General features: G+C 38.9%; 1 protein-coding gene and 1 non-coding gene across 2 annotated transcripts; one reads left to right on the forward strand and one right to left on the reverse strand.

Annotated features, from left to right (window-relative positions):
- Window positions 1–21,856: 21,856 nt before the first annotated feature.
- Window positions 21,857–22,462, forward strand: LOC141613401 (uncharacterized). The gene is made up of 2 exons (XM_074432135.1): window positions 21,857–22,342; window positions 22,448–22,462. The coding sequence occupies exons 1-2, from the start codon at window positions 21,857–21,859 to the stop codon at window positions 22,460–22,462; spliced, it is 501 nt and encodes a 166-aa protein (XP_074288236.1).
- A 3,674-nt stretch (window positions 22,463–26,136) lies between these two features.
- LOC141616211 (small nucleolar RNA R71) lies at window positions 26,137–26,243 on the reverse strand. Its single transcript, XR_012530569.1, has one exon. It is a non-coding gene; the product is annotated as a small nucleolar RNA R71 (small nucleolar RNA).
- Window positions 26,244–26,922: the final 679 nt, after the last annotated feature.

Below are 26,922 nucleotides of genomic sequence, written 5' to 3' on the forward strand. Positions count from 1 at the left end.
ATTGAAAAATTACCCAAAAAATTGAAACAAAAATTTTGAGTATTCTGGAACACTCCCAAGGACACCAAAATATCAGAAAAATTGCCCCAAAAATCCGGATAAAATTTATGAAGAAAAAGATCGATATTTATCGGTTTTTAACCACTAAAACCAATAAACATCAAAACAAGGTGAAACATTTTAAAATTCACTTTTAACATTTAAATAATATTTTTAAATGTACATAAATTTATCATGGGCAGAATTAATTGTTTTGAAATTATGATTAATTTATTTCACTTTTATCGACTTTTATCTCATAAAATCAATAAACATGCAAAATATTCGAACCAACCTTCGACCTTTTGCATACAATCAGTAGAAAATATACATGAAATACCATAAACAATCCATGGACCGAATCAATTTTAACTATTTTTAGTCAATTTTTAACTAAAATACGGCATTTTGACTCGGTTTTCTACCAAAAATCATTAAAAATAGAAAAATAACTTCATAAATCACCAAACTTAACCACAAATCTTTTGAGATCAGTAGGTATGCATGTCCCAAAAATTTCGTGCTAAAACCTCTTCTAACACAATTTTTGAGTTTTTAAAATTATCTCATAATTCATTAATATGCTTAAAATCAACAAGCAAATTACAATCCTAAGCTCTGATACCACTTGCAAGATCATAGATCCATATTAGACTCTCTAATAAAAATTAAATTATCTCATAATTTATCATTTTGATGATCTATGTAACATGCATGCAAATATAAAAGCAGAAAAATGAAAGTTTAAGCAAAAACAATTTCCTTACATTGAAAAATGGTAGTATTTGGGTACAACCAAGATCACCCATCTTGGTTGTTCTTGAGCTATTAAGAATGGCAAGATCATCTAATCTTCAAATTAGAAGAGCTCCTTTAAGTTGCACCCAAGAACAAACCTCCAACTCATATGATTAATTTTAACTAGAAATTAACCATATAACCCATAACCCTTGAATATTATGTAAATAATACTAACACTCTTAGTATTTATTTTGTTTTACTAACAATCTTAGTAAAAATGATGCTTATGATTTTTAGAGAGATAGACAAATTGTTGTTCACATGCAAAAATGTACAAGTGAAGTGGTAGAAAAATGAACACGATTTGGAGAGTATTTGGGGAAAGTGGCGGGTGGAAGGGTGTAGGAGTCAACTTGTTTTTAATATTGTCCAATCTTTTGTCACATGCACAAAGATGTTATGACAACTTATGGAAGAAAAACAAGTAAAAGTGAAATGATTATGATCATCCACTAACTTCATTTACACGGTCCAATGTCCCATTTACTGGTCTATTTTGGTTCTTATATTTGTCGCACAAATACGTGTAAATTTTATAAAAACATCGTTTCATGTTTAAATGCTTCCAATTAATTTCGTCCAAATCACTCCGTAAATATACGTGTACCACTACACATATTTTTTACGTACTAATATTAATCACAATAATCAATTAGTACAATTTTAGTGAATTAACAATTAATTAACTAAAACCCGTCTCATAAAACTTATTATTTAATTATCGCGTAATTAAATAATAACCGCCGCCCCTCGAGTTCGCAACTCGAAATCTCTCTAAATCAATTTAATCGACTAACTCTTAGTCAATTTAATCAAGGGACTAATTTAAACTATATCTCATATAATTAATTAGCTTTCGTGTTGGGGCTCGTTCTTTAGGTGTGACCGAAAGGGATCTGCTGAACACCGCCGTCTCACGACAGTAACGTCAAACTCTAGTTGGCCAACCGTTACCGATATACGTTGATCAGCTGACTAGTATTGCCAATGAATATCCCATGCATATTCCTTAATGAGATTTAATAATATTATCAAGCACTATTGTGGAGGACAAAAACTCCAACAGGGATTATGGCTTGTAATATGGCTTAGAAATGGAGTCTCCTGGCTTGATGTAGCCTGAGCACATAAAGGTAGGTTAAAATGTCATGGGTTCAAGTTTCCATGTCTTGGCTCTAAAGGATGGGTATACTTGACAAGCTTGAGAGGATTCTCAAAATTCCTAACTGTCTCCCTGTAACGGTCTCGAGAAGGACTTAGGGTGTGTGAAAGGTTAAGTGAGGGTGCTAGCTGATCTATCTTCATCGACGTCTTGATTCTATATAGAATTCAGCAGTATTCTGTTCAGTATTTAATTTCAGGCTTGTTCTTGATTCAGACTCAGATTCTTGGTCTAGAATATATCTTGGCTTTTGCTCAGATTCTTGATCCAGGTTTTTGAAGATAACTTTGACTTTGGATATTGACATTGACTTGCTTGATTAAGCCTTCTTCTTTTGACTCGTGTGTCTTGGATTACGGGCATAACTGCGGCCTATGATATTGATCTTGGTCATTTCTCTTGAATGAGCCTTTGTCTTTAATCATGGCTCGTATCATCTTGGATTTGGTTGCTACCATGGATTTGGGTCAGACTAGCACCTTTGGTGTGAAACAGGTTGGTCTTTAGTAACACGGGTTGTTTATTGTGGGGAACGGGCTTGCCATCTGTCGTGGATCGTTAACAAGGGATATGGTCTGGATTCGTCCTAGAATCTCTTGAGATAGGCCCGTTCTAAATTGGGGTATAGCGAGGTTTCTGTTGCCATACATGGAATAGGTAAGAACATGGACACGGAGTTTTGGGTCCTCTACAACTTGGAATGGAACATCGTTTAAGTGTACTCACATCGACAGACATGTGTTGTTCTTCATTTTAAAATGTCTCAATAAAATTCTTGTTGTCACGGAAAAAGGGTAAAGGAAGAGATAGGATTGAATATTTGGATTGAAAATTGTACTTTTATTGAAATGAGTAATAAATGTATAGACTCGAGAAGACACGTGACTCGTGGGACAGCCCCAGGTTGTCATTAGAAATGAAAATGGACACGAAGAAAGACACTAGAAAAATTATGGTAAAGAAAGCCTAAGACCCGAACGCAGACTTTGATTCGATCTCATATCTAGACTCTTAATCATCGGCTCACGCTTGAACATTTTCTTTTCCAGCAACTGGCTTCGGCATCTGACTTTTAGCATTCACCCATTTGAGCACCCCGTCCTCATCATTGGGAACACTGGAAGGATAACAGTCAAGAAGAGTTTCTTGGTAAGTGGTATATCCATGAGGATTGCCTAAGCTGCCTTGTGGGTTAAAAGTTGAGAGGGACAATTTCCCACTTTCAATCATATCTTGGATCATATGCTTCCAACAAAAGCATGCTTTTGTATCATGTCCTCTACCACGATGATATTGTCAATATGCATTACTGTTCTATCTAGACAGTATATTTTCAGGGTCTGGAGTTGGACCGACTAGGTGTAATTTTCCTTGTGATAATAGCATTTGTAGCGTTGCTGCATAAGTGATTCTAAGTTTAGTGAATGCTCTAGGAGCCCGCACCGGTCTTCTGGGTGGAGCTTTCATGAGTTTAGCCCTATCACACTTAATGTCAGTTTGAGAAAGGTCGATACATGATACTCGCCGCTGTCGATATTATCCTAGATGATATTTTTTAGTTTGTAGCAACTCTCGGTGTAATGCCCCCTTCCTCTATTGTATTGACAATACGAATTACCATCCCAAAACTTAGACTTCTTTTCCGGATCTGGGGTAGGCCCTATTGGTTGAAGAAGACGTAAAGAGGATAATTTGTTTAACGCCAGGGCATAAGGTATGCTTAGACTTGTGAATGACCTGGGAGAGTTGTTAGGTTTCTTTGACGAAGGCTCTATTAGGTTGCCATTGTTGATTTTAATTCCTGGATAAGAAGAACTAGAAATAGATTGCTCACTTGTTGCTTTAGGACTGTTAGGTTGAGGCTTTGTCTGGACACTTTTCATCTTGAGAGGTTGGGCCTCAAGCTTCTTACCCACTTCAGCAACCTGGCTCTCCATGTTAGAAAGCCGAAAGTTTAGGTTATCAATGGCTCCTTCTAACTTGGAAAATTTATCGTTGAAGGCAATGAAAAGCATGAGCATTCCACTTTGGATATCGTATTCCTCAAGCACGTTGATCTCTTCGTCGTCACGAGGATCGAGGAGATGAGAACAGTCTATGGATGACTCTTCATAATGTTTAGTACTGCTAGACCCAAGAGGGTCGATCCTCTCGAATTGCTCGACAGACGGTGGCACTGTATTACTGGAAGCTTGCCCTCTTTGATCATATCTTAGATGGTGTGTTTCAAGAGAAAACACTCTTCAATATCATGGCCTCTACCTTGGTGATATAGAGAGTATTTGTTGCCCCTCCAGAGGTTCACCTTCTTCTCTAAAGGTGGATCCGGAGTCGAACCTATTGGATGTAGCTTACCTTGGGCAGAGAGTCTCTTCAAAGCATCGGCATAAGACATGCCTTAATCAGAAAGCACCCTTTGATGCCTCCCATGTTTCATTTCGGTTGTTTTCGGCTTCCTAGGAAGATATTTATTGCAAGAGGTAAGCTCTGACTAGAGGTTTCTCTAGGTGGCGTGTTCTTTTCCACCATCCCATTTTCAAGGGCGAGGACGCGAATGCTCAAATTTTTCACTGTAGCTTGAACTCGTCGGACCATGGCATAAACGTCTGGGATAGACACGGTGACTGTGGCTTGAACTGCTTTGTGATTTTGCTGACTGACGGAACTTGTTGGATTCCTACTCGACAGAAATGACGCGCATTACAACTCGATTCGACATGGGATCACGCATACTAAGGCAATAAGCAACGATCACAGGAAGGGACAAGTAATCACGAGGATAAGACGACAAATCTAGATTTGACTTGTGAATTCGTGAAATGTCGTGAGCGACTTCTCGTGTTTGAATTCACGGTGCTTGACTTTAATTTTAGACTCGACTGTTGACTTTGACGGGGTGACCCTTATATGGTTGACCATATTGACGGGATTGATGACACGTGTTGATTCTAGACTCAGGTTTAAGTGTAGATACCCGAGGTGTGCTCATAGGTGTTAAGAAGACGGCTACAGTTTAGACTCAAATGTGAGGCCCATTGAGACTTGTGTGTTGAGCCTCGGGATGTGTCATTAGGGAAGTTTTAAAAACACGGCTTTGAAAGAAAATGGATTTGAAAGGTGAGCCCCATTAAGTCTTTTGTGTACGACTCGGGCAAGTGTGACACGAGGTGTAGAAAATATTTAGATCCTAACTGAATTAGGGTATGGGGTCCAAAATGACGGCGTGACGCCTTAGGACTTGACTTGAATTTAAAAAGGCCCAAAATGTAAAGGAAGACGGGTTTATGACACGGCAAAGTTCCGACTAGGACATAGCCGGTTTGAATTTTGACTCTAACTTAGCCCAATAGAATTTACATATTTACATTTACATTTACATGGTTTGAAAATATTTTGGTTTAGAAGGTTTTTTTTGGAATTTTTTTTAGGACGTTTTTTTTCGATTTTGTTTTTGAGAATTTTCAACGGATTTTTTTTATACAGAATTTAAAATTGACTTTAACTTTGAAAATGGAATTTTATAGAAAGTGGTTTTTGAAAGGAAATGGATTTTACATTTACAAAAAATTGGACATTATTTAATTTACAAAATGGATTTTTGAAAAGCTTTTTTTTTTTTTTTTTTGGGAAAATTGAAATTTGAAAATCGGAAAATTCGGCATTATTTGGTTTACCAATGGGACATTTGAAAGGTTTGAAAATAAATTTTATTTACACAACAATTTTGACATTATTTTGTTTATAAATGAGGAACTTAGACACGTGATTGATTTGGAAAACGCATACAATGTACACACACAAACAAGCATTATAACAGTATGCTGAGTGTATTTAAAGGGTTTTGGCTTAAAAGGTGGGTTGCCATACCAAGCAATCAAACCCTAGTTTGTGGTGAGGTCCGTGCCAAACATGAGTAAGGTCGGTTCCTTGTCCATTTCCTCGAGTAGTGAAAGCTCTCGGTACAAACATGAGTATGCACCGCAGTATGGTTGACGTCAATCGCTATCCATCTTTAGGCCCAGATAGGAATTCGGACCGTCCAGACGGGACGATTGGTCGAATGGGTGGTTTAGGGCTTAGGAAGACCAAATAAAACGACCTAAGAAGGTCGAGTAATGAGAATCGACAATTGTCTCGTATAAACTATCCCCTAACCTTGTTCTAGTTTCACCCTGGGTAACACGTAAGTGTATCTTCCTCAGCGGAGTTGCCAAACTGTGGACATGGGCCACCCGCGCCGCGCACACCCTTTCGAGGCGGCGGCGCTTCTCCCACAGAACCTTGGTTTGCCAAAGTACATCATCGGCCGTTATCGATGGGTGAGGCATTGAAACCGGTGAAAGGTGGAATAAGCCTGCATTTGTGGAGTCGCCACCAATTTATTGTGGAAAAATTGAAAACCGTTCGAATACCTCGTGCCATGTCAAGAAACAAAGTAATGACATGAACACTAAGAACTCGTTACCCTTAGCATTCTATGTCTAGAATGACTCTCGAAGATGCCAATGGACACGGATGTCCAGAGATAACTAGAGTAAGGGGTGAGGGTACGTATTAGGAAGCTCTTTAATTCGAACACCTAATCCCGCCCGCCTAGATAGCGGCCTCTACTAATGATTAGGGAAATCGTTCATATTTCATATGTCGTCGATGTAATGCATGCAATGCAACAAACATAGATTTATCCTAGCATGTGAAATTAGACTATGTCGGTTAACACGTGTTTTAACAAACAATTCGTGGTCGGAGTAGATGTTAGATTCAATTACATGTGAATGCCATACAATTAAATCATACATAATAACTATGAATGAATATTAAAATTACAAGAATTAAAATTAAAAACATTACAAGGATTTATTTGATCTACTTCAGAAGCACGCTCGAAAACGGGATTTCAAAGAAGAAAATAAAAAAGAATAGAAAACTTAAAATTAAAATACAAATATACGTCAGATTAGGGGCGATAATACGGATAGTAGTTGGTTTAAACCGTAATTAGAAGCTACGTCAAAGCGAGAAAGAGTTCAGAGATAGAAACCAATCCAGAACAGGCGCAACATCTGCTGCGTCCTCTGGAAGAGGCGCATCAATCTCTGCGTCTGTTCTACAGCTGGGCTCTAGCTGTGAAGTCAGAACCGCAACACTGTTATCATTCATTGGTAGATTTAAGATCGATTATTGATATTAGACTCGAGTTGAAGTGTTCTAACCGATTATAAGCATCTGGGCAAGTCATAAAACGAATTAGAAAACGAGAATTACAGCGGTTTACAAGTTTACAATGAACTCATGTCAGAAATACAAAAGGGAGAAACTTAAGATTAAAAATGGAATTAGGCAAATAAGACTCGAAAGAACATTTATGTATCAAGTTAGGATTCCAGAACCTCGAAATGAACAAGTCGAAACCCTGAATAATCGATTTGAATTAAAACGGCGAAAACCCGTAAGTATTGAATTACTCGGGATTAAGGACGATTAAAGCATTGTAATTAAAAGGATTTGTTTAAAAAAAGATTTATATACTGAAACAACAAAGAAAACAAAGAAAAACAAAAGAAATAAGAAAAAGAGAAACATGCAGGAAGTCGAGGAAGAAGAAGAAGCGCAGGAGCAGTAGGCAGCCTCTGGAAGAGGCGCAGCAGAGCTGTGACCCTTTGAAGAGGCGTAACTGCTGCAGCGTTTCTTCTCGACGTCTGACTTCTGCTGTTTTGTGAAAACGGTTTTAAAAGACGAAGTTTTAAATTGGTTTTCGAACGTGTCTTTGATATAGACTTACATTAATTGATACAAAAAAAGGTATAAATATAAAAATAGGATTTACACTCTCAGACTTACATGTTTGACGAAACGAGATTGACTAAAGTTATCGTTTTAGTGATTGCTTGACTCGAATATGCGTGGAAAGTGCCCTCGTTAGAGGATTTAGTAAATTAATTAGGTTGATTAAACATGGAGTTGGTCAAATTGGTCGGTCTATGCAACGTGACTGGGACTTAGAAGGATCTGAGCTTACGTGGTCGATTGATCAAGCACGTAGGCATCAAAAGCAATAGCGTAGTCTAGAATACAAAGAGAAAGAAAGAAGGGGCGGAACACTCCAGTGCCAAATATGGAGACCGAAGGCCTCTATTTATACTAAACATATGAAGGAGTTTAGGAATGACACGGATTTGGAAACAAATCACGGAAATATTCTGAAAAACGTGAAAAGAGGGCTGGAGAAGATGCGCAGCAGCCACTGCGACCCTTGGAAAAGGCGCAGCACCTGCTGCGTCCTTTCTCCAGAGGTTTCCTTCTCAGCAAGAAAGAATTCCGCGTTTTTTATGGAATTTCGGTAGATATACACTTCCTTATTCCGTAAAACATAATATTGCGGAAGATACTTCCTTAAAATATTAAATTTAATTAGGAAAAATTATCCAGAGAACTCTAGAATATTCCGGAATATTCCGACTCGGCATTTAAACCTTTTTTAGAAAATGAAGCGGTTTTTTACCCGGACTCCAAATGAACTCTAATTACTATCAAAACGACCGTATCGGTGCGTAGGTGACTCGGTTGTTTGAGTTATCACTTGTCGATGAACTTACAGACTGTCATAAATCGCTCCGCGTATCAAACATGCGGCCCAATCATCACTGGGTGGTTGGCGGAAAGTGTAGAAATGAGGTATCTACACAAGTACCTTGGGGTGGGGGAGCCTTGCCTTTTTAATGATTGAGTGAGAGAGACGGAGAACGTGTTCGAGGTAGTGAGGTGCCCAGAAGAGCTTAAGGTGGAGCAAGCCGCCTTCTACTTAGGAGGATATGCGGGAGGTTGGTGATACAAGGAGCGCGAAGCTATGAATAACTTTTATGAAGAGAGGGGCGAAGCCGCCATCCCTTGGGCCGATTTCAAGATGGAGATGACGAATGAGTTCATCCCCGAGCACGTGAGATGTAAGCTTCAAGCGCAATTCGACCGGTTCGTTATGACCGATGCTATGACCGTGCAAGACTACTAAATTCGCTTTTGTGAGGTCGCTACTTACGTGGAGGACCTTCACCTTTGCCAATCTCATTTGGCTCTCAAGTTTGAGGGAGGTTTGACCGTCAAGCTCTTGGAAAATCTCCCACCCGGAGATTTGTCTAGCGTGAAAGAAGTCTATGCTAGGGCCCGTAACGCGGAGAGGCTACTCGGGGTGACCAAGGATGCTAAGGAGAGGTCCGGGGAGAAAAGGAGGAATGAAGGTGAAGGATGTTATCAACCCATGGACATTACTTTTAACCAATCCAAGTCATACTTGGGAGGAGCACAAGGAAATAGCTTTGGTGGACAAGAAACTATGGGATTAAGGCCGCTAGTGAAGGAGGAGGGTTAAAGTGCTATAATTGTGGTAGCCTCGGTCACAAAAGGGTGGAATGCCCTAGTGCTCAAAAGGGACATAACCGGAGATTTGGACAAGGAAACTCTTACCACACCCCTTCCCAAAGCGGGGCAAGCAACTGAAACTCGTGGGATTAGGGTAATCCAAGGAATGCAAATCTCAACTTCAATGGTGGAAACAATCGAGGGAACTTCAACAGGAGAACCTTATCAAGGGCAACAAGCTATGCGGGCGACAATACTTCCGGGAACAGGCCAACTCAATCGGCTAGCACGGTCCAAAGAGCACCCAAGACTAGTGGCAAGCTCTTTGCCATGGACAAGAGGAGTGCCGAGGAAGACGCCCATGTTGTATCCGGTACATTTCTTGTTATCTCTCACCCGTGCTTTGTTTTATTTGACTCGGGGGCCACACATTCTTTCGTGTCTATGAGCCATGTACCGACCTTAGGATTGCGGAAGGGCGAACTAGCCAAGGATGACGTGACCTTAGCTTCGGGAGAGTATATTACATGTTCAAGGATTTACAAAGAATTACCTGAAAGGATCATAGATCCATATTAGACTCTCTAATAAAAAATAAATTATCTCATAATTTATCATTTTGGTGATCTATGTAATATGCATGCAAATATAAAAGCATAAAAAGAAAGTTTAAGGAAAAACAATTTCCTTACATTGATTTTATGGTAATATGGGCACAAACTAGATCACCTTTCTAGTTTCTTCTTGAGCTAAAAAGATATGGATGATCCTCCTTGAAAAACCTTCAAAAAGAAAGTCTCCTTCAAGTTGCACCCAAGAACTACACCCACAAATTATCTTACAAATACTAACTAGATATTTGTAAAACTAACCCTTGATAATATATAAATAATACTAACAATCTTAGTTATTATTTTTAGTTTACTAACAACTTAGTAAACATGATGGTTTATTTTTAGAGAGAAGATAGATGAATTTTGTTCACATGCAAAATGAAGTGAGCAAGCATCCAACAATAATGAACAAAATTGGTCTATATGGAGGGAAGAGGGCCGGGTAGGTGAGAGGTTGAGTGAGGGAGTGATTTTCTTATTATTTGTCAATCTTACATCACATGCAAAAATTATTATAAGATAACTTATGAAAGTATATAAAGTAACGTGAAATGATTATGTTCCTAATCATCCACAACTCTATTTTACACGGTCCACTTGCCCATTTACGAGTCCATATGGGTTCTTATATTTGTCGCACAAATACGTGTAATTTTATTTTAAACATCGTTTCATATTTAAATACTTCCACAATTAATTCGTTCAAATCACTCCGTAAATATACATGTACCGCTACACATATTATTTACGTACTAATATTAATCACATTAATCAATTAGTACAATTTTAGTGAATTAACAATTAATTAACTAAAACCCGTCTCCCAAAATTTATTATTTAATTATCGCATAATTAAATAATAACTGCCGTGCCTCGAGTTCGCAACTCGAAATCTCTCTAAAAATAATCGACTAACCTTTTAGTCTATAAATCAACAGACTAAATAAATTGTATCTCATACAATTAATTAGTTGTCAATTGGGGTTCGTTCCTTTAGGTGTGACCGAAATGGTTCAGTTGATCACCGCCGTCTCATGACAATAACATCAAACTCTAGCCAGCCAACCGTTATCGATTTACGTTAATCAACTGACGAGGATCAAATAATTAAATATCTGATGATATTCCTTTAATGAGATTTATTATGTAAATGCACTATTGTGGAGGACACTAACTCTAACAATCTCCCACTTGTCCGACACAAGGTGTGCGCTACCAATTCTCTTGTTTGTTTTAATCTCCCACTCAATGCAAGGTGTCTTTCAGGTCGCACTTGCACATGAACATATCGCGAGTGGTTTTCTCGATCGGGAGTGTGACTACCTGACCGGAAAAATCTCTCACAGATTACTTCCGAGCGTGGCCACGCATTTGTAGTCATTAACTCGTCGAGTGGCCTTGAGATATAGTTTACCCAACGTGGGTGGACAATTCCTGTATGCCCTATCTATCCTATTGCACAATACAGATCACCATGACCTAGTAAATGCCCTTTTGGACTCTTTTCACGGCACGACCTAGGACAAAAACCAAAGTCACTCGGAAACTGCACTTGCTCAGATAATAGTCTCCAGTCAAAAGAATCGTCTCATTAGAACATCTTAGAGATCCCCGCCACGACCAGGCGTCTATAATAGAACTTAAGGACTCTCTAAATGGTCACTGTCCGGCAAAGTGTCACACACTCTGCCTATGTAATCGACTAGTCATCACGTATGACCTTATGGTGTTGAACAACCATCAATCGACTTACAATCTAATCACTCTGAGACGTCACCTCATTAAGTGACTAGGGACAAAATACAATGTTCATCTTATTCAATTGAATAGTGTTCAACATTGTCTCCACAACGTATTCAGATAAACAAGGTATTAAAAATTAGTCACACTAAATAAAAGATTCATAAAAGAATGAATGCGAAAACAATGAATGTGATTATCATATATATAATAAGAGATACACTATCTAATTATTACATATCCCTAATCTAAAGAAAATCTGGTACTCGTCTCAATCCCATTGCGACGACATGACCATCATGCTTAGCCTTTGATAAAGGCTTGGTTAAAGGATGAACAATATTATCATCTGTCCCAACCTTACAAATGTCAATTTCCTTCCTTTCCACATAATCTCTAATTATATGGTATTTCCTTTCAATGTGTCTAGATTTGTTACTAGACTTCGGCTCTTTGGCTTAAAAAATAGCTCCACTGTTATCACAGTATAGAGCGATCGGATCTTTGGCGGAATGGACTACTCCTATCCCCTACATGAATTTCCTAATCCAAACAGCTTCCTTCGCAGCCTCAGACACTACAAGGTACTCAGCCTCTGTTATAAAATCCGCGGTAATGCTTTGCTTAAAGCTTTTCCAGCAAACAACTCCTCCATTTAGCATAAACACATAGCCGGATTGGGATTTCATGTCATCCCGATCGGTTTGGAAACTTGCGTTCGTGTAACCTCTTACACGCAACTCAGTTTCTCCTACAAAACTAAGAACGAATCCTTAGTCCTTCTCAAGTACTTAAGGATGTTCTTTACGGCTATCCAGTGACTCTCACCAGGCTTGGCTTGATAACGACTTGTCATGCTCAAGGCATACGCAACGTCGGGACGAGTGCAAATCATAGCATACATAATAGACCCAACAGCGGAAGCATAAGGGACGGTCTTCATGTGTTCAATTTCCTTAGGGGTGGAGGGAGACTGTGACTTGCTCAAAGTAATCCCTTGGCCCATAGGTAAAAATCATCTCTTGAAGTCTTTCATATTGAACCGGTCAAGAACTTTGTCAATATAAGCTTCTTGACTCAATGCTAGTATCCTCTTGGACCTATCCCTATAGATCCGGATACCCAAGATTCGTTGTGCCTCTCCCAAGTCCTTCATCTGGAAGTGTTTCCCTAGCCACTCCTTAACGGAAGTGAGCGATGGAACATCATTCCCGATGAGCAATATGTCATCCACATATAGGACAAGGAATGCAACCTTACTCCCACTAAACTTCATGTATAAACACGGTTCTTCCACACTTTTAGTGAAACCGTATTGTTTAATAACATGATCAAAGCGATGATTCCAACTCCTAGATGCTTGCTTAAGACCATAGATGAACTTTTTAAGCTTACACACCTTCTTAGGATTAGATGTATCCACAAAACCTTCAGGTTGTATCATGTACACCTCTTCTTCTAGAATCCCATTCAAGAAGGCGGTTTTGACATCCATTTGACAAATCCTGAAATGCGGCAACCGCTAAGATTATCCTAATGGACCGAAGCATAGCGACTGGAGCAAAGGTTTAGTCATAGTGTAAACCATGAACTTGGGTGAAACCTTTTGCCACCAATCTAGCTTTGTAAACATCCACATGTTTATCCACGCCGAGCTTAATTTTATATATCCATTTACACTGAAGGGGTCGCACTCCCTCAGGTAAATCCACCAAGTCCCATACTTGGTTCTCGTACATGGAATCCATTTCGGATCGCAGGTTTTTTGCCAAAGCGAGGAGTCGGGACTAGACATGGCCGATTTGTAGGTAGTGGGTTCATCACTTTCCAAAAGTAACAAAACACCATCCTCTTCGATGTTACCAAGGTAGCGGTCAGGTGGATTAGAAATCCTACTTGACTTTCTAGGAACAATTATTGTTTCAGAGGAGAAGGGAATGCTATCCTCCACGTTATCCTCTACCTCATTCTCGGTTTGTGGCTCTCGAACTTCTTCAAGTTCAAATTTTCTCCCACTCTGTCTCCTAGAAATAAACTCCTTTTCTAGGAAGACAGCATCACGAGCCACAAACACTTTGTTCTCGTGTTTATTGTAGAAGTAATAGCCACGTGTTTTCCTTCGATATCCTACAAAAAGACATTTGTCAGACCTGGGTGAAAGCTTATTGTCATACTTGATCTTGACGTACGCTTCACAACCCCAAATATGCATGAATGACAAATGAGGGACTTTCCCTGTCTATATATCATATGGAGTATTATCGGCCGCTTTAGTCGGGCTTCGATTTAGTGAAAATGTTGCAGACAAGAGGGCAAAACCCCAAAATGAACTAGGAAGCTCAATTAGACTCATCATAGACCGAACCATATCTAGTAAAGTTCGGTTTCTCCTTTCGGCTACACCATTTAATTGTGGTGTGCCAGGAGGAGTCCATTGTGATACTATACCACAATCTTTTAGGTGTGAATCAAATTCAATATTTAGATACTCACCGCCACGGTCGGACCGTAGGGTCTTAATCTTTTTATTCAATTGTTTCTCTACTTCATTTTGGAACTCTTTGAACTTGTCAAAGGCTTCACTTTTCTTCTTCATTAAGTAGACATACCCATATCTACTTAAGTCATCAGTAAAAGTAATGAAGTAGTGAAAACTTCCTCTAGCGGGTATGGTTAATGGTCCACACACATCCATATGTATGAGAGCCAAAACCTCACTAGCTCGTGTCCCTTTTCCCACAAAAGGTGCACGAGTCATCTTGCGTAGAAGGCAAGACTCGCATGTACCATAAGATTCGAAACCAAATGGTTTGAGGACTTTTGATGAAGCAAGTCTCTTAATGCGTCTTTCGTTTATGTGGCCTAAACGACAATGCCAAAGGTAGGATTCATTTGGATCACCCGTTTTGAGCTTTTTAGTTTCTACATGATAAACGTCATTAACATCATTTAAAACATAAATGCCTCCAATTGAAATGGCCTTGCCATAAACCACATCATTTAAAGAAAAAGTACAACACTTGTCCTTAATCATAAAACAAAAGCCTTCCGCGTCTAAAGTGGAAATGGAGATGATGTTCTTGGTTAAAGTTGGTACAAAATAACACTTATTTAAATACAACTGTAGACCACTAGCTAAAGTGAGCACATAGGTCCCCACGGAAACGGCGGCTACTCTAGCTCCATTGCCCATGCGGAGATCCACATCACCTTTTGCTAGTGCTCGCACGTCCCTTAAACCCTGCAAATGATTACAAAGGTGAGAGCCACATCCGGTATCAAGTACCCAAGTGGAAGTGCAAGCATAATTAACATCTATCATATAGAGAGAGGAAATCATACCAATAGGCCTCACACGCCCTTCCTTGAGATCCTCCAAGTATTTAGGACAACTCCTCCTATAATGCCCCTTCCCATTATAATGGAAACATTCAGCCTCGGAGAGTTTGACACTTTTTGCCATGGGATTGCCATTCACAACGGCCTTTCCATTTCTCTTGTCATGTTTCTTTGACGATTTCTTGAATTGGGACTTTTCCTTCCCTTTTCCTTTCTTAACTCCAAGGGACATGTTCTTTAACTTCATGGTTAAAACATCCCCTTTGTCACTCCCACTAGCTTCCATACCTCTCCGCTTGGGTGAGGAGTGCATAAATTTTATGATAACTCTTATCAATGCCATTCATGTTGTAGTTTACCCTAAAGTGGGCAAACTTGGTGGGAAGTGAGTGGAGGATTCGATCCACCACAAGAGTCTTATGAATGTTACACCCTAGACGCTCTAGGATGTCGACATATTCGACCATTTTGAGTACATGGGGACCAACCTTTTGGCCCCTCTCAAGCTTAACTTCAAAGAAGCGTGCCGCCGCATCGTATTGACGGACTTTAGGTGTTTGTGAAAACATAGTGATCATACGAGTGAATATCTCGTACGCATTTAAACAAATGCATGATAGCTTGAGCTTTGGGGACATTGACCATATCAACACATTCTTGATATCATTCGACATCCTCACATGGTCATCATAGGCGGTCCGCACCGCCGATGAAGCCCTTGGACCGGGCTCGATGGGAGGAGCTTCGGTCAAGTAAGTGAGCACATTGTCGGACAACGCGACACTTTTGATGTTGGATTCCCATTCAAGAAAGTTACTACCGTCATCTTTTAAGATACATTTGTCCATTATGGACCTTAGCCATGAATCTTTGCCTAGTGAAGGCGTCGATGGAGTTGATGAAGTTCCCATTGCGAATTAAAATGCTACAACAAAAAGGAAAAATTAACATCCATTGTTTAAAAAATTACTTGTGAAAACATGTTTAACAAGTTTTAGCATTTATATAATGATCTCCCACTAAATTATATAAATGATTCCAAGACCCAAGTATTAAACAAAAATGAGCATCGCTTGGGCGAAACATCCCATAATTGTGTAAATTCGGTAAGTCACGTTGACTAATTCTACCTCTAGAACTCTTGGTCGACGAATTTCCTTAAATCCATCTACTAGCCCCGGAACACAAGACCGTCTTATATCCCGTTGAGTCCAACCAATTTTAGCGTGTGATAACCATTTACCACCCTACTTACCCAAGGTAAAAAGAGAACACCCCGCTTGGGCGAGTGTGGCTCTAATGAACAAGAGATTCATAGGTGTTACTAATTGGTAAGGCTAATCTCAATTTTAGTTATGTGAGAGATCTTGTCAATTTAGTCATATATTCCCTATAAGTGAACTAAGTCGGTGAATGTAAATGACGTGAATTTGACAACCACGAAAATAAAATGCATGTGAATGGCGATTTTGGCATGCGCGAAAATAAAAACAAGCAAACAAGTAAGCATATGAATAAATCCTAGTATGGCCACCTAGTTAATAAAATCTAGTCTATTACATTTCGGAAACAAACTCCTTGGTCCCTTGCCTCTTCATTCCAAAAGTGGCTCCTACTTGTGGGATTTCGAACACCTTCCAAAAATAGACTCCGTCTCGATGTAATTCGTCTTTTGGAAATGCCGGTAAGAACAACTATTACAAATGAATTACATAGCTATTCCTATTATACATTAATTAATAAAAATAAATAAAACTATTAATTAATTACAAACTGACGATACGAGATCGTATTTAATTACAAACAAATCGATATTCCCATTCATTTCGGGTAATAACGATTAAAATTAAACTAGGCCATACTAGGTACAATAAGATAAATACTTTAAATAAATGGCAATCATTCATTAAACTTAAATAAATATGCTTAAAATGCTGTAAAATGATACCAAAATTGCCCTATCTATCAATCGTTGGAATACATCTCGAGTTGTGGATTTAATCGATTTTTAACATGTAAAAATCAATAATCAACTATTAAATCTCATTTATGTCCAAACTAATTGTCCAAACTGTTTTGAACCTCAAAATTAGTCCTCACTAATTTTATGATGAATAATTAGTTTGATTTGGTGATATTTTGCTAATTTAATCGGTAAAATCATAATTTTTAAGTAAAAATACAAAATATTTGACAAATTACCCAAAAAATTGAAAACAAAATTTTGAGTATTCTGGAACACTCCCAAGAACACCAAAATATCAGAAAAATTGCCCCAAAAAAACTGGATAAAATTTATGAAGAAAAAGATCGATATTTATCGGTTTTTAACCACTAAAACCAATAAATATCAAAACAGGGTGAAAACACATTTTAAAATTCACTTTTAATATTTAAATAATATTATCAAATTTACATAAATTTATCAAGGGCATAATCAATTGTTTCGAAATTATGATTAAATTATTTCACTTTTATCGACTTTTATCTCATAAAATCAATAAACATGCAAAAAAAAACAAACCAACCTTCAAACTTTTGCATACAATCAGTAAAAAACATGCAGGAAACACCATAAAAATTGCATGGCCCGAATCAACTTTTAACTATTTTTAGTCAATTTTTAACTAAAATACGGCATTTTGACTCGGTTTTCTACCAAAAATCATTAAAAATAACTTCATAAATCACTAAACTTTATCACAAATCATTTGAGATCAGTAGGTATGCGTGTCCCAAAAATTTCGTGCTAAAACCTCTTCTAACACAATTTTTGAGTTTTTATTAATTATCTCATAATTCATTAATATGCTTAAAATCAACATGCAAATTACAAGCCTATACTCTGATACCACTTGAAAGGATTATAGATCCATATTAGACTCTCTAATAAAAAATAAATTATCTCATAATTTATCATTTTGGTGATCTATGTAACATGCATGCAAATATAAAAGCATAAAAAGAAAGTTTAAGGAAAAACAATTTCCTTACATTGATTTTATGGGAATATGGGCACAAACTAGATCACCTTTCTAGTTTGTTCTTGAGCTAAAAAGATATGGATGAACCTCCTTGAAAAACCTTCAAAAAGAAAGTTTCCTTCAAGTTGCACCCAAGAACTACACCCACAAATTATCTTACAAATACTAACTAGATATTTGTAAAACCAACCCTTGATAATATATAAATAATACTAACAATCTTAGTTATTATTTTTAGTTTACTAACAACTTAGTAAAAATGATGGTTATTATTTTTAGAGAGAAAATAAATGAGTTTTGTTCACATGCATAATGAAGTGAGCAAGCATCAAACAATAATGAACAAAATTGGTCTATATGGAGGGAAGGGGGCCGGGTAGGTGAGAGGTTGAGTGAGGGAGTGATTTTCCTATTATTTGTCAATCTTACATCACATGCAAAAATTAATATAAGATAACTTATGGAAGTATATAAAGTCAGGTGAAATGATTATGTTCCTAATCATCCACAACTCTATTTTACACGGTCCACTTGCCCATTTACGGGTCCATATTGGTTCTTATATTTGTCGCACAAATACGTGTACTTTTATTTTAAACATCGTTTCATGTTTAAATACTTCCATAATTAATTCGTTCAAATCACTCCGTAAATATACATGTACCGCTACACATATTATTTACGTACTAATATTAATCACATTAATCAATTAGTACAATTTTAGTGAATTAACAATTAATTAACTAAAACCCTTCTCCCAAAATTTTTTATTCAATTATCGCATAATTAAATAATAACTGCCGTGCCTCGAGTTCGCAACTCGAAATCTCTCTAAAAATAATCGACTAACCTTTTAGTCTATAAATCAAGGGACTAAATAAATTGTATCTCATACAATTAATTATTTGTCAATTGGGGTTCGTTCCTTTAGGTGTGACCGAAAGGGGTCAGTTGATCACCGCCGTCTCACGAAAATAACGTCAAACTCTAGTCAGTCAACCGTTATCGATTTACGTTAATCAACTGACGAGGATCAAATAATTAAATATCTGATGATATTCCTTTAATTAGATTTATTCTGTAAACGCACTATTGTGGAGGACACTAACTCCAACAGTACCCGTTTTAATTCGTAAAACAAATTTCCCGGTAAATCTTTTAGAATTTCAATTGGAGGGGTTTCAGATAATTCTAGGAATGGATTGGTTGAGTAAACACAAAACTAACATAGATTGCTACCAAAAGAAGATTGGTTTGAAAGGACCTAAGGGTACTACGGTGTCATACAAAGGTTACCTAGTCAAGCCTAAGGTAAAACTAGTTTCGGTGATGACCCTAAAGACTTGCCTAAAGAAGAAGTGCCCAATGATGTTATGCCACGTGCCGGATACTAGTGTAGAGAGGCCTCAAGCTAGGGATATACCGGTGGTGGGAGAATTTGAGGATGTATTTCCAGAGGAATTGCCCGGATTACCTCCACCGAGAGAAGTGGAGTTCGGAGTGGACTTGAGACCGGGTGCGGGACCGTTTTCTAAGACCCTGTACCGAATGGGTCCAAAGGAGCTAGAAGAATTGAAGAAACAACTTCGGGAATTGGCGGACAAAGGTTACGTTAGACCAAGTGTTTCATCTTGGGGAGCACCGGTTCTATTTTTAAAGAAGAAGGATGGAACGTTGAGATTGTGCATTGATTATAGGGAGTTGAACAATGTTACCGTCAAAAACAAATACCCTCTACCAAGGATTGATGACTTATTTGACCAACTTAGTGGAGCCGGAGTGTTTTCAAAGATTGACCTGCGTTCAGGCTATCACCAATTGAAGATCAAAGATGAGGACATCCCAAAGACCGCTTTTAGATCAAGATATGGACATTATGAGTTCGTGGTAATGCTGTTTGGACTAACAAATGCACCGGCCGCTTTCATGGATCTTATGAATAGTGTGTTTAGTCCGTACTTGGACAAGTTCGTGGTGGTATTCATAGACGATATCTTGGTCTACTCCAAGACCAAAGAAGAGCATGAGGAGCACCTAAGGATAGTATTGTAAACCTTGAGAGAGCATCAACTTTATGCAAAGCTTAGTAAGTGTGAGTTTTGGCAAGAGAAAGTGGCTTTCTTGGGCCATATCGTGTCAGGGGAAGGAGTTGTCATGAATCCCACCAAGATTGAGGTTGTGTCTAGGTGGGTAGCACCCAAGAATGTGGCGGAGGTTAGAAGCTTCTTAGGTCTAGCCGGGTACTATCGTCGGTTTGTTAAAGACTTCTCTAAGATTGCAAGACCTTTGACATCGCTAATGAAGAAGGAGAGCCATTTCAAGTTGGCGGGAATTATGAGACGGCCTTCTTAACACTAAAGGAGTGCCTAACCACGACCCCGGTTTTAGCCTTGCCGGAAGGAAGTGAGAATTTTGAAGTTTACACCGATGCATAAAAGAATGGCTTGGGGTGTTTACTTATGTAAAATGGTAGGGTCATAGCCTATGCATCAAGACAATTGAAGACTCATGAGGAGGATTACCCGACTCACAACTTAGAATTCGGAGCCGTTGTTTTTGCATTGAAGATTTGGTGGCATTACTTGTATGGAACAACCTTTAAGGTGTTTTCCGACCACAAAAGTTTGAAGTACATCTACAACCAAAAGGAGTTGAATATGAGGCAAAGGAGATGGATTGAGATAATTGGGGATTATGACATGGAAATACTCTACCTTGAAGGGAAAGCTAACGTGGTAGCCGATGCCTTGAGTAGAAAGTCGGTGCACTCCTTGTATACCGCCTTGTCCATGGTAAGATTGAAGGAAGAAGTAAAGGAAATGGGCATTCATATGATAAGGAAGGGGGAATCAATTAGAGACTTAACTCTAGAACCCGAGTTGTATGAGGAAATTCGGGAAAGACAAGCAAGTGATGTGAAGATACAAGAATGGAAAGGAGTATTAGACAAAGGGGAGCCTTTAAGGTGTGAGTTACATATGGATGGGAGCCTTAGATTCAAAGGGAGATGGTGCGTGCTATATGATGAAGAGCTTAAGAAGAAGATAATGAATGAAGCTCATAATACACCATACTCAGTGCACCCGAGTGGTGACAAGCTATAAAAAAACCTCAAGAAGACCTTTTGGTGGCCGAATATGAAAAGGGAAGTGGCGGAATTTGTGGCAAGATGTTTTATTTGCCAAAGATTAAAAGGGGAGTGCAAGAGACCGCAAGGGAAGGTGCAACCTTTGGATGTGCCGGAATGAAAATGGGAGTCAATCTCCATGGACTTTATAGTGGGCTTACCGAGGACTCAAAAAGGAAACAATATGATTTGGGTTATCGTGGATAGACTAACCAAGTCGGATCACTTCATTCCAATGAAGGATACTTGGAGCAAGGTAGAATTAGCTAATGCATATTGCAAGTATGTGGTCAAGCTTCATGGGTTCCCGAAGGACATTGTTTCGGATCGAGATTCGCGGTTCATCTCAAGGTTTTAGCAAGAGCTTCAAAGTTCCTTGGGTACTCAATTGAAAATGAGCACGGCCTTCCATCCCGCGACGGACGGACAAATGAAAAGGACAATTCAAACGTTGGAGGACATCTTGAGGGCTTGTGTTCTAGAATTTGGAGGTTCATGGGAAGAAAGGTTACACTTGATCGAATTCTTCTACAACAATAGCTACCATACTAGCGTTGGTATGGCCCCATTTGAGGCTTTATATGGGAGGAAATGCCGAAGTCCGATATGTTGGGACGATACTACCGAAGCCGTGATTTTAGGGCCTCAAATGATCCAAGACATGGTTGATTAAGTCTGTATAATCCATGAGAATATGAGAGCCGCACACGATGGGCAAAAGAGCTATGCCGACTTGAGGAGGAGTGACATAGAATTTACAGTAGGAGACAAGGTACTACTCAAGGTTTCACCCATGAGAGGAGTCATGAGATTTGGAAAAAGGGGCAAGTTGAGCCAAAAGTTCATTGGCTCCTATGAAATCTTGGATAGAGTCAGGGAAGTGGCTTACCACTTAGCACTCTCACTGGCCTTGGACCGAGTTCAAAATGTATTCCATCTGTCTCAATTGCGCAAGTACATAAATGATACCTCTCATGTGCTCGAAGCGGAGATGATTGAACTTGATGATGCCCTAACATATGTGGAAACACCCAAAGAATTCCTAGACCGAAAGGTTAGGAAGACAAGACATGGTGAGACAACCTTGGTGAAAGTGTTGTGGTCCAATCACCTTGTAGAGGAGGCCACTTGGGAGGCCGAGGAGAACATCAAGGAGCGATACCATCACCTTTTCGAGCAGGTATGAGGCGGTTACGAGGTCGTAACCATGTTTCTAGAGGGGTAGGGCGTACTACGCGAGTACCTTAAATAAAGTTTTCTCTATTTTCTCTTTTCGTATATGTAGTTAACTGCCACCTAACGTCACTTTTAAGTCAACACTAGTCTTATATTTACCCCGACTCGTCATAGTGCACCTTGGGGGGGGGGGCTATATTCCATACCTAGTGTCGGGAGTGAACTTCGGGGACGAAGTTCTTTTAAGGGGGGTATATTGTAATACCTCGTAGTTTCTAAGGCGTTAACTAGACCGAGTAGACCGTCTAATACCTCTAATTTATTTAAGTATAGCTAGACCGAATAAAGAACCCACTCGGCCGAGTGCAGATCCACTCGACTGAGTGGAGGACCGAGTACTCCAATACAGTAGGCTGGAAAGCCTGGAATGTCGATCACTCGACCAAGTGACCATCCACTCGACCGAGTGGAGCCTCCACTCGATCGAGTGGGATTCCACTCGACCGAGTGCCGGTCGAGTGAGTTTTATACGGAAAATGTTTGGTGAGATGTCGCTTTAATAACCGTATCATTTCAGATTTCCTACACCAAAACCCCTCTCAAACCTTATTCACCACTCTCTAAACTCCACCAACCTCTCTCTAAACTCTTCACCATCAAATCCTCTCAAGAACCCTAATATCTCTAAAGGAGATTCTTGCCTCCTTAGCCTTTCTTCTTTGTTGTAAGTATATCTACACTTCCTCTTCTCCTCTATTTTGTTTTAATAACCCTATTTAGTTAGTAGATTAATCCTTACTTAATTATGTGGTAAGAATTCAAGGGGTTAAGTTAGTATGTTGTTATAATAGATTGTAGTGTTAATTATAATAATTAATATGTGTAGGAAGCTTCATTGAGGAGCATTTCTAGGGATTAACTTGTGGAATTGTGAAGATAAGCTCAAGGTAGGGTTTTCCTACTTAACTATGGTGTTATGAATATTTAATTGTGCATTTGATACCATTAATTATATTTATCTCATATTAGTTGCATTATAACATGTTTTGGATAATTAGGGTTTGATATATATTGTGGTCTCATGATGATTTTGGGAAGAATGAGTATGATGAATGAATCTAGTATTAATTATCTTGCACTATAATATGTTAATAAGCAATTAAAAGAAGAGAAAATGAATTAATGAAGTTATGAGCATGAATTGGTTATTGTATGAATTTAATGGCATGCTTGTTTGGTTAATTGTTCTTGTTGTCGGTAAATTGTTTACATTGGAGATTGTTGGGGGAGGTTGATGATGGTTTTGGAGACGGAAGGCGGTTGGGAAACCGTCTTCTGCTCAAGTCTCCCTTGGAGGTTCCCACTCCAAGGGAATGTGCACATTAGTACTTGGGTTATGGAGGGACTCATGCGGTGAGGCATGTTGTCTGGTAGGGGACTCGAGTCGTACTCGGGCCCGGTACCATGGACGTGTTCCGAGTACCTTAGTGGTTTTGGTGGCGTCGTGGGCGTGTCCCGGTCACGGTTAGAGGAGATGAGTTTGGTGGATACTTGTCATGTTTACATACATCATTAAATTAGTAAGTTACTTGCATCTATTGTTTATTATTGAACATTCATATCATTCGCTAGCACTTGGGTTTGAATGTCTGTAATGAACCATATGGTGATTTCCGCCCATATGGGGAGCAGTGTCGACAGGTGCACATGTTTGAGTAACGGGCTTGGGAGCGGTCTACCTCGTTGTTGCCACTTGTTCTTATTTAGTTTTTGACATTTAAACTCCTTTGGATTTGGTTGTACTATTGGGATGATTTTCATATCCCTTAACTTGTGGTCACTTGACTTTACAACTTAACTATTTATATTATCTAAAGTACTTCTTTACTTGTTGTTCACACTAAATTCTTGGGAAACCAAGGCTTGTGACACCTCCATATGATGGGAGTTGCCTAGAGGAAGGGTCCCGATCTATGGGGGTGTTACAGAACGAGTGGACCGAGTATAACCAATACTAGACTTAGTGGAGTTGTTATAATGTCTGTCTATATAAGGGTCATCTTAAAACTATCATAACTTTATATCTAGACACGATATTGATGTGATTCCAATTGGAGGTGATAGTTTGTTCTCTTACAATTCCAACGGTAAGTCAAACGTCCAAAATGATCAAGAAACGAGTGAGATTTGACTGTTTTACAAAAACTGGTCATTGATGAGAACTATATTGCACTCGACCGAGTGAGGTTCACACGACCGAGTGGACCGGCAGTCGACCGAGTGAGCGACACTCGAGTGAGTAGACTCGCCACTCAATCGATTGACGCAGTTCAGAACACGAGATTAAATCCTTTCTTCCCTAACCCTAAAATCATTTCTATCTTCTTCCTTATCTCTCAAAACTCTCTCCCTTCTCTCTAAAACCCTTACAAACACCATATTAGGGGATTCAAGCTTGGTTTAGTGTATTTATCACCTTCCTCCTTCCTTCCTCTTAATTTGTAAGTTAAGATCCACCCTTTTCTAGTCTTACGAACCCTAACTTTTGGGGGTTTTCAATTGGGTTGATTAATTAGCAATTAGTATGTGGTTATGGGTAATTAGAAGGTAATAATAAAGGGTTTTATATTGTATAATAGATTAGGATGTACTATTATAGTTGTTATGTGATTATTGTAGGATGAGACGGTTTTATGAGATGGATTCTTGTTGTCTTGGATTAGCTTATGGAGTATGCTAAAAGGTAGGTTAATCCTACTCGGTTTCAATAATGTGATATTGTGTGTGTTTATGTTGTGGTTAATCTTGCATAATTAGAGTATTTATATTATAACATGTTTAGTGGTAATCACATCATTAAGAGGATGATTATGACATGTTGATTGTGGTTAATGCATTGGTCATTATCATATATGTTGGAGGATTTGCTGCTGTTGTTGTTGTTGTTTTGGGGACGTAAGATGGCTGGGAGACCGTCTTACGCTTAAGTCGCCTCTTAGAGCTTCCCACTCCAAGAGGATTCGGTTGGCTTCCGGACCCGGTACTTCTAGGCGTGTCCTGGTATCTGTTTGTTGTTGTTGGTATGTCTGGGCGTGTCCCGGTACCAGAGTGGTTGTCGGTATGTCTGGGCGTGTCTCGGTACCATGGTGGTGGTTGTTTGATAGCGTCTCATTCACATTAGTAGTCATGTTGCATATTCACACACTTGAGTCGTGTCGTACTTTATTTGCTTGTTGAAACTGACATTTGTGTGTCTGTGTAATTTTCACCTGTCTCTTTTGGGATGGCCTGTATCGATCCATATGATATCCTTTGGTCATATGGTGAGCAGGTTAGGTACAGATGGTTTGGATAGTACGCGGGAGACGGGATGAGCGTGATGAGTCACGAGACGAGTGTAGCTAGTTAGATGAGTATAGTAGCGATGAGTTTTATTTTTATTCATTTTTTTACGTTTATGTAATTCGCTAAACATTATATTTATGTATGAATGTTCTTTTATTGAAGTTTTGAAACACTAACTCGGGAAACCGAGATGATAACGCTCCAATTATCTTGGCCGGATAGTTGGGGCGTTACACTCATCTACACATGGAGACTTTTTGTGACTATTGTAATGTAATTTCCCAAACGGGGGTAACTCAAGACCAAATTTGATGGGTATTGTTTTCTTTTTCCTTGATTGGAGCCGCAAAGCAATGGTTAAAGAGTCTAGACAAGGCCACTCTTGGAATTGATTCATGGAAGAAGTTAGCAGTTGCCTTTTACAAGAAGTTCTACCCTCCGGAGGAGACCAACATGTTTAGAGCCCAAATCATCGGGTTCAAGCAAAGAGATAAAGAGTCTATATATGAGGCTTGGGAGATATTCAAAGATACATGTCGCTCTTGTCCTCATCATGGACTGAGCGAATGGTTTCTTGTTCAACAATTTTGGAATGTGTTGTATGAAGATTCAAGGAATGTGCTCAACATGGGTTCTAATGGAAGATTCACCGAGGTAGATGACAACCAAACTTGGGCAAAGATAGAGGAGATGGCGGTTCACAACTCTCAATATAGTAGGCCAAGAAAAGCTATTAGGGGAGGAAGACATGAAGTTGACTCCATCACACACGTGAGTGCCGATTTGAGTGCCCAACCAAGCTCCCATATTGACACAATGAACTTGAAATTTGAGAAAGCCATAGCCAAGATGAATGAAGCTTCTCAATCAACCAAGCAACATGTCAATGCCATGGTGGCAACATCTTCTATTCCAGATGTAGTGTGTGAGAATTGTGGAACTTTGGGACATGATCAACAAGAGTGTAGGCGCATAAGTGAGAAAGTGAATGATTTGCAAGCATACAAGAATGGCACCCCTTACTCCAATTATTATAATAAAAACACCAAATTTCACCCAAACATCTCATACAAAAGCCAAAATGTTCAAAATCCTCAACGAACATACACCCCACCTCCAATGAGAAATTCTACTCAAAGACCATACTTCAACCAAAACCAACCCTCTTATAATCAATCCAATGACCAAGTATTTGATGTTCAAAAAGCGATCCTTCAAATGCAAAAGAGCCAACAAGAT

Source organism: Silene latifolia, chromosome 11 (genome assembly GCF_048544455.1).
Source record: "Silene latifolia isolate original U9 population chromosome 11, ASM4854445v1, whole genome shotgun sequence".
NCBI lineage: Eukaryota > Viridiplantae > Streptophyta > Magnoliopsida > Caryophyllales > Caryophyllaceae > Silene > Silene latifolia.

Bases quoted from the DNA above. Each gene is read 5' to 3' on its own strand.
- LOC141613401 (XM_074432135.1), top strand. From the start codon at position 21,857: ATGAGAGCCGCACACGATGGGCAAAAGAGCTATGCCGACTTGAGGAGG.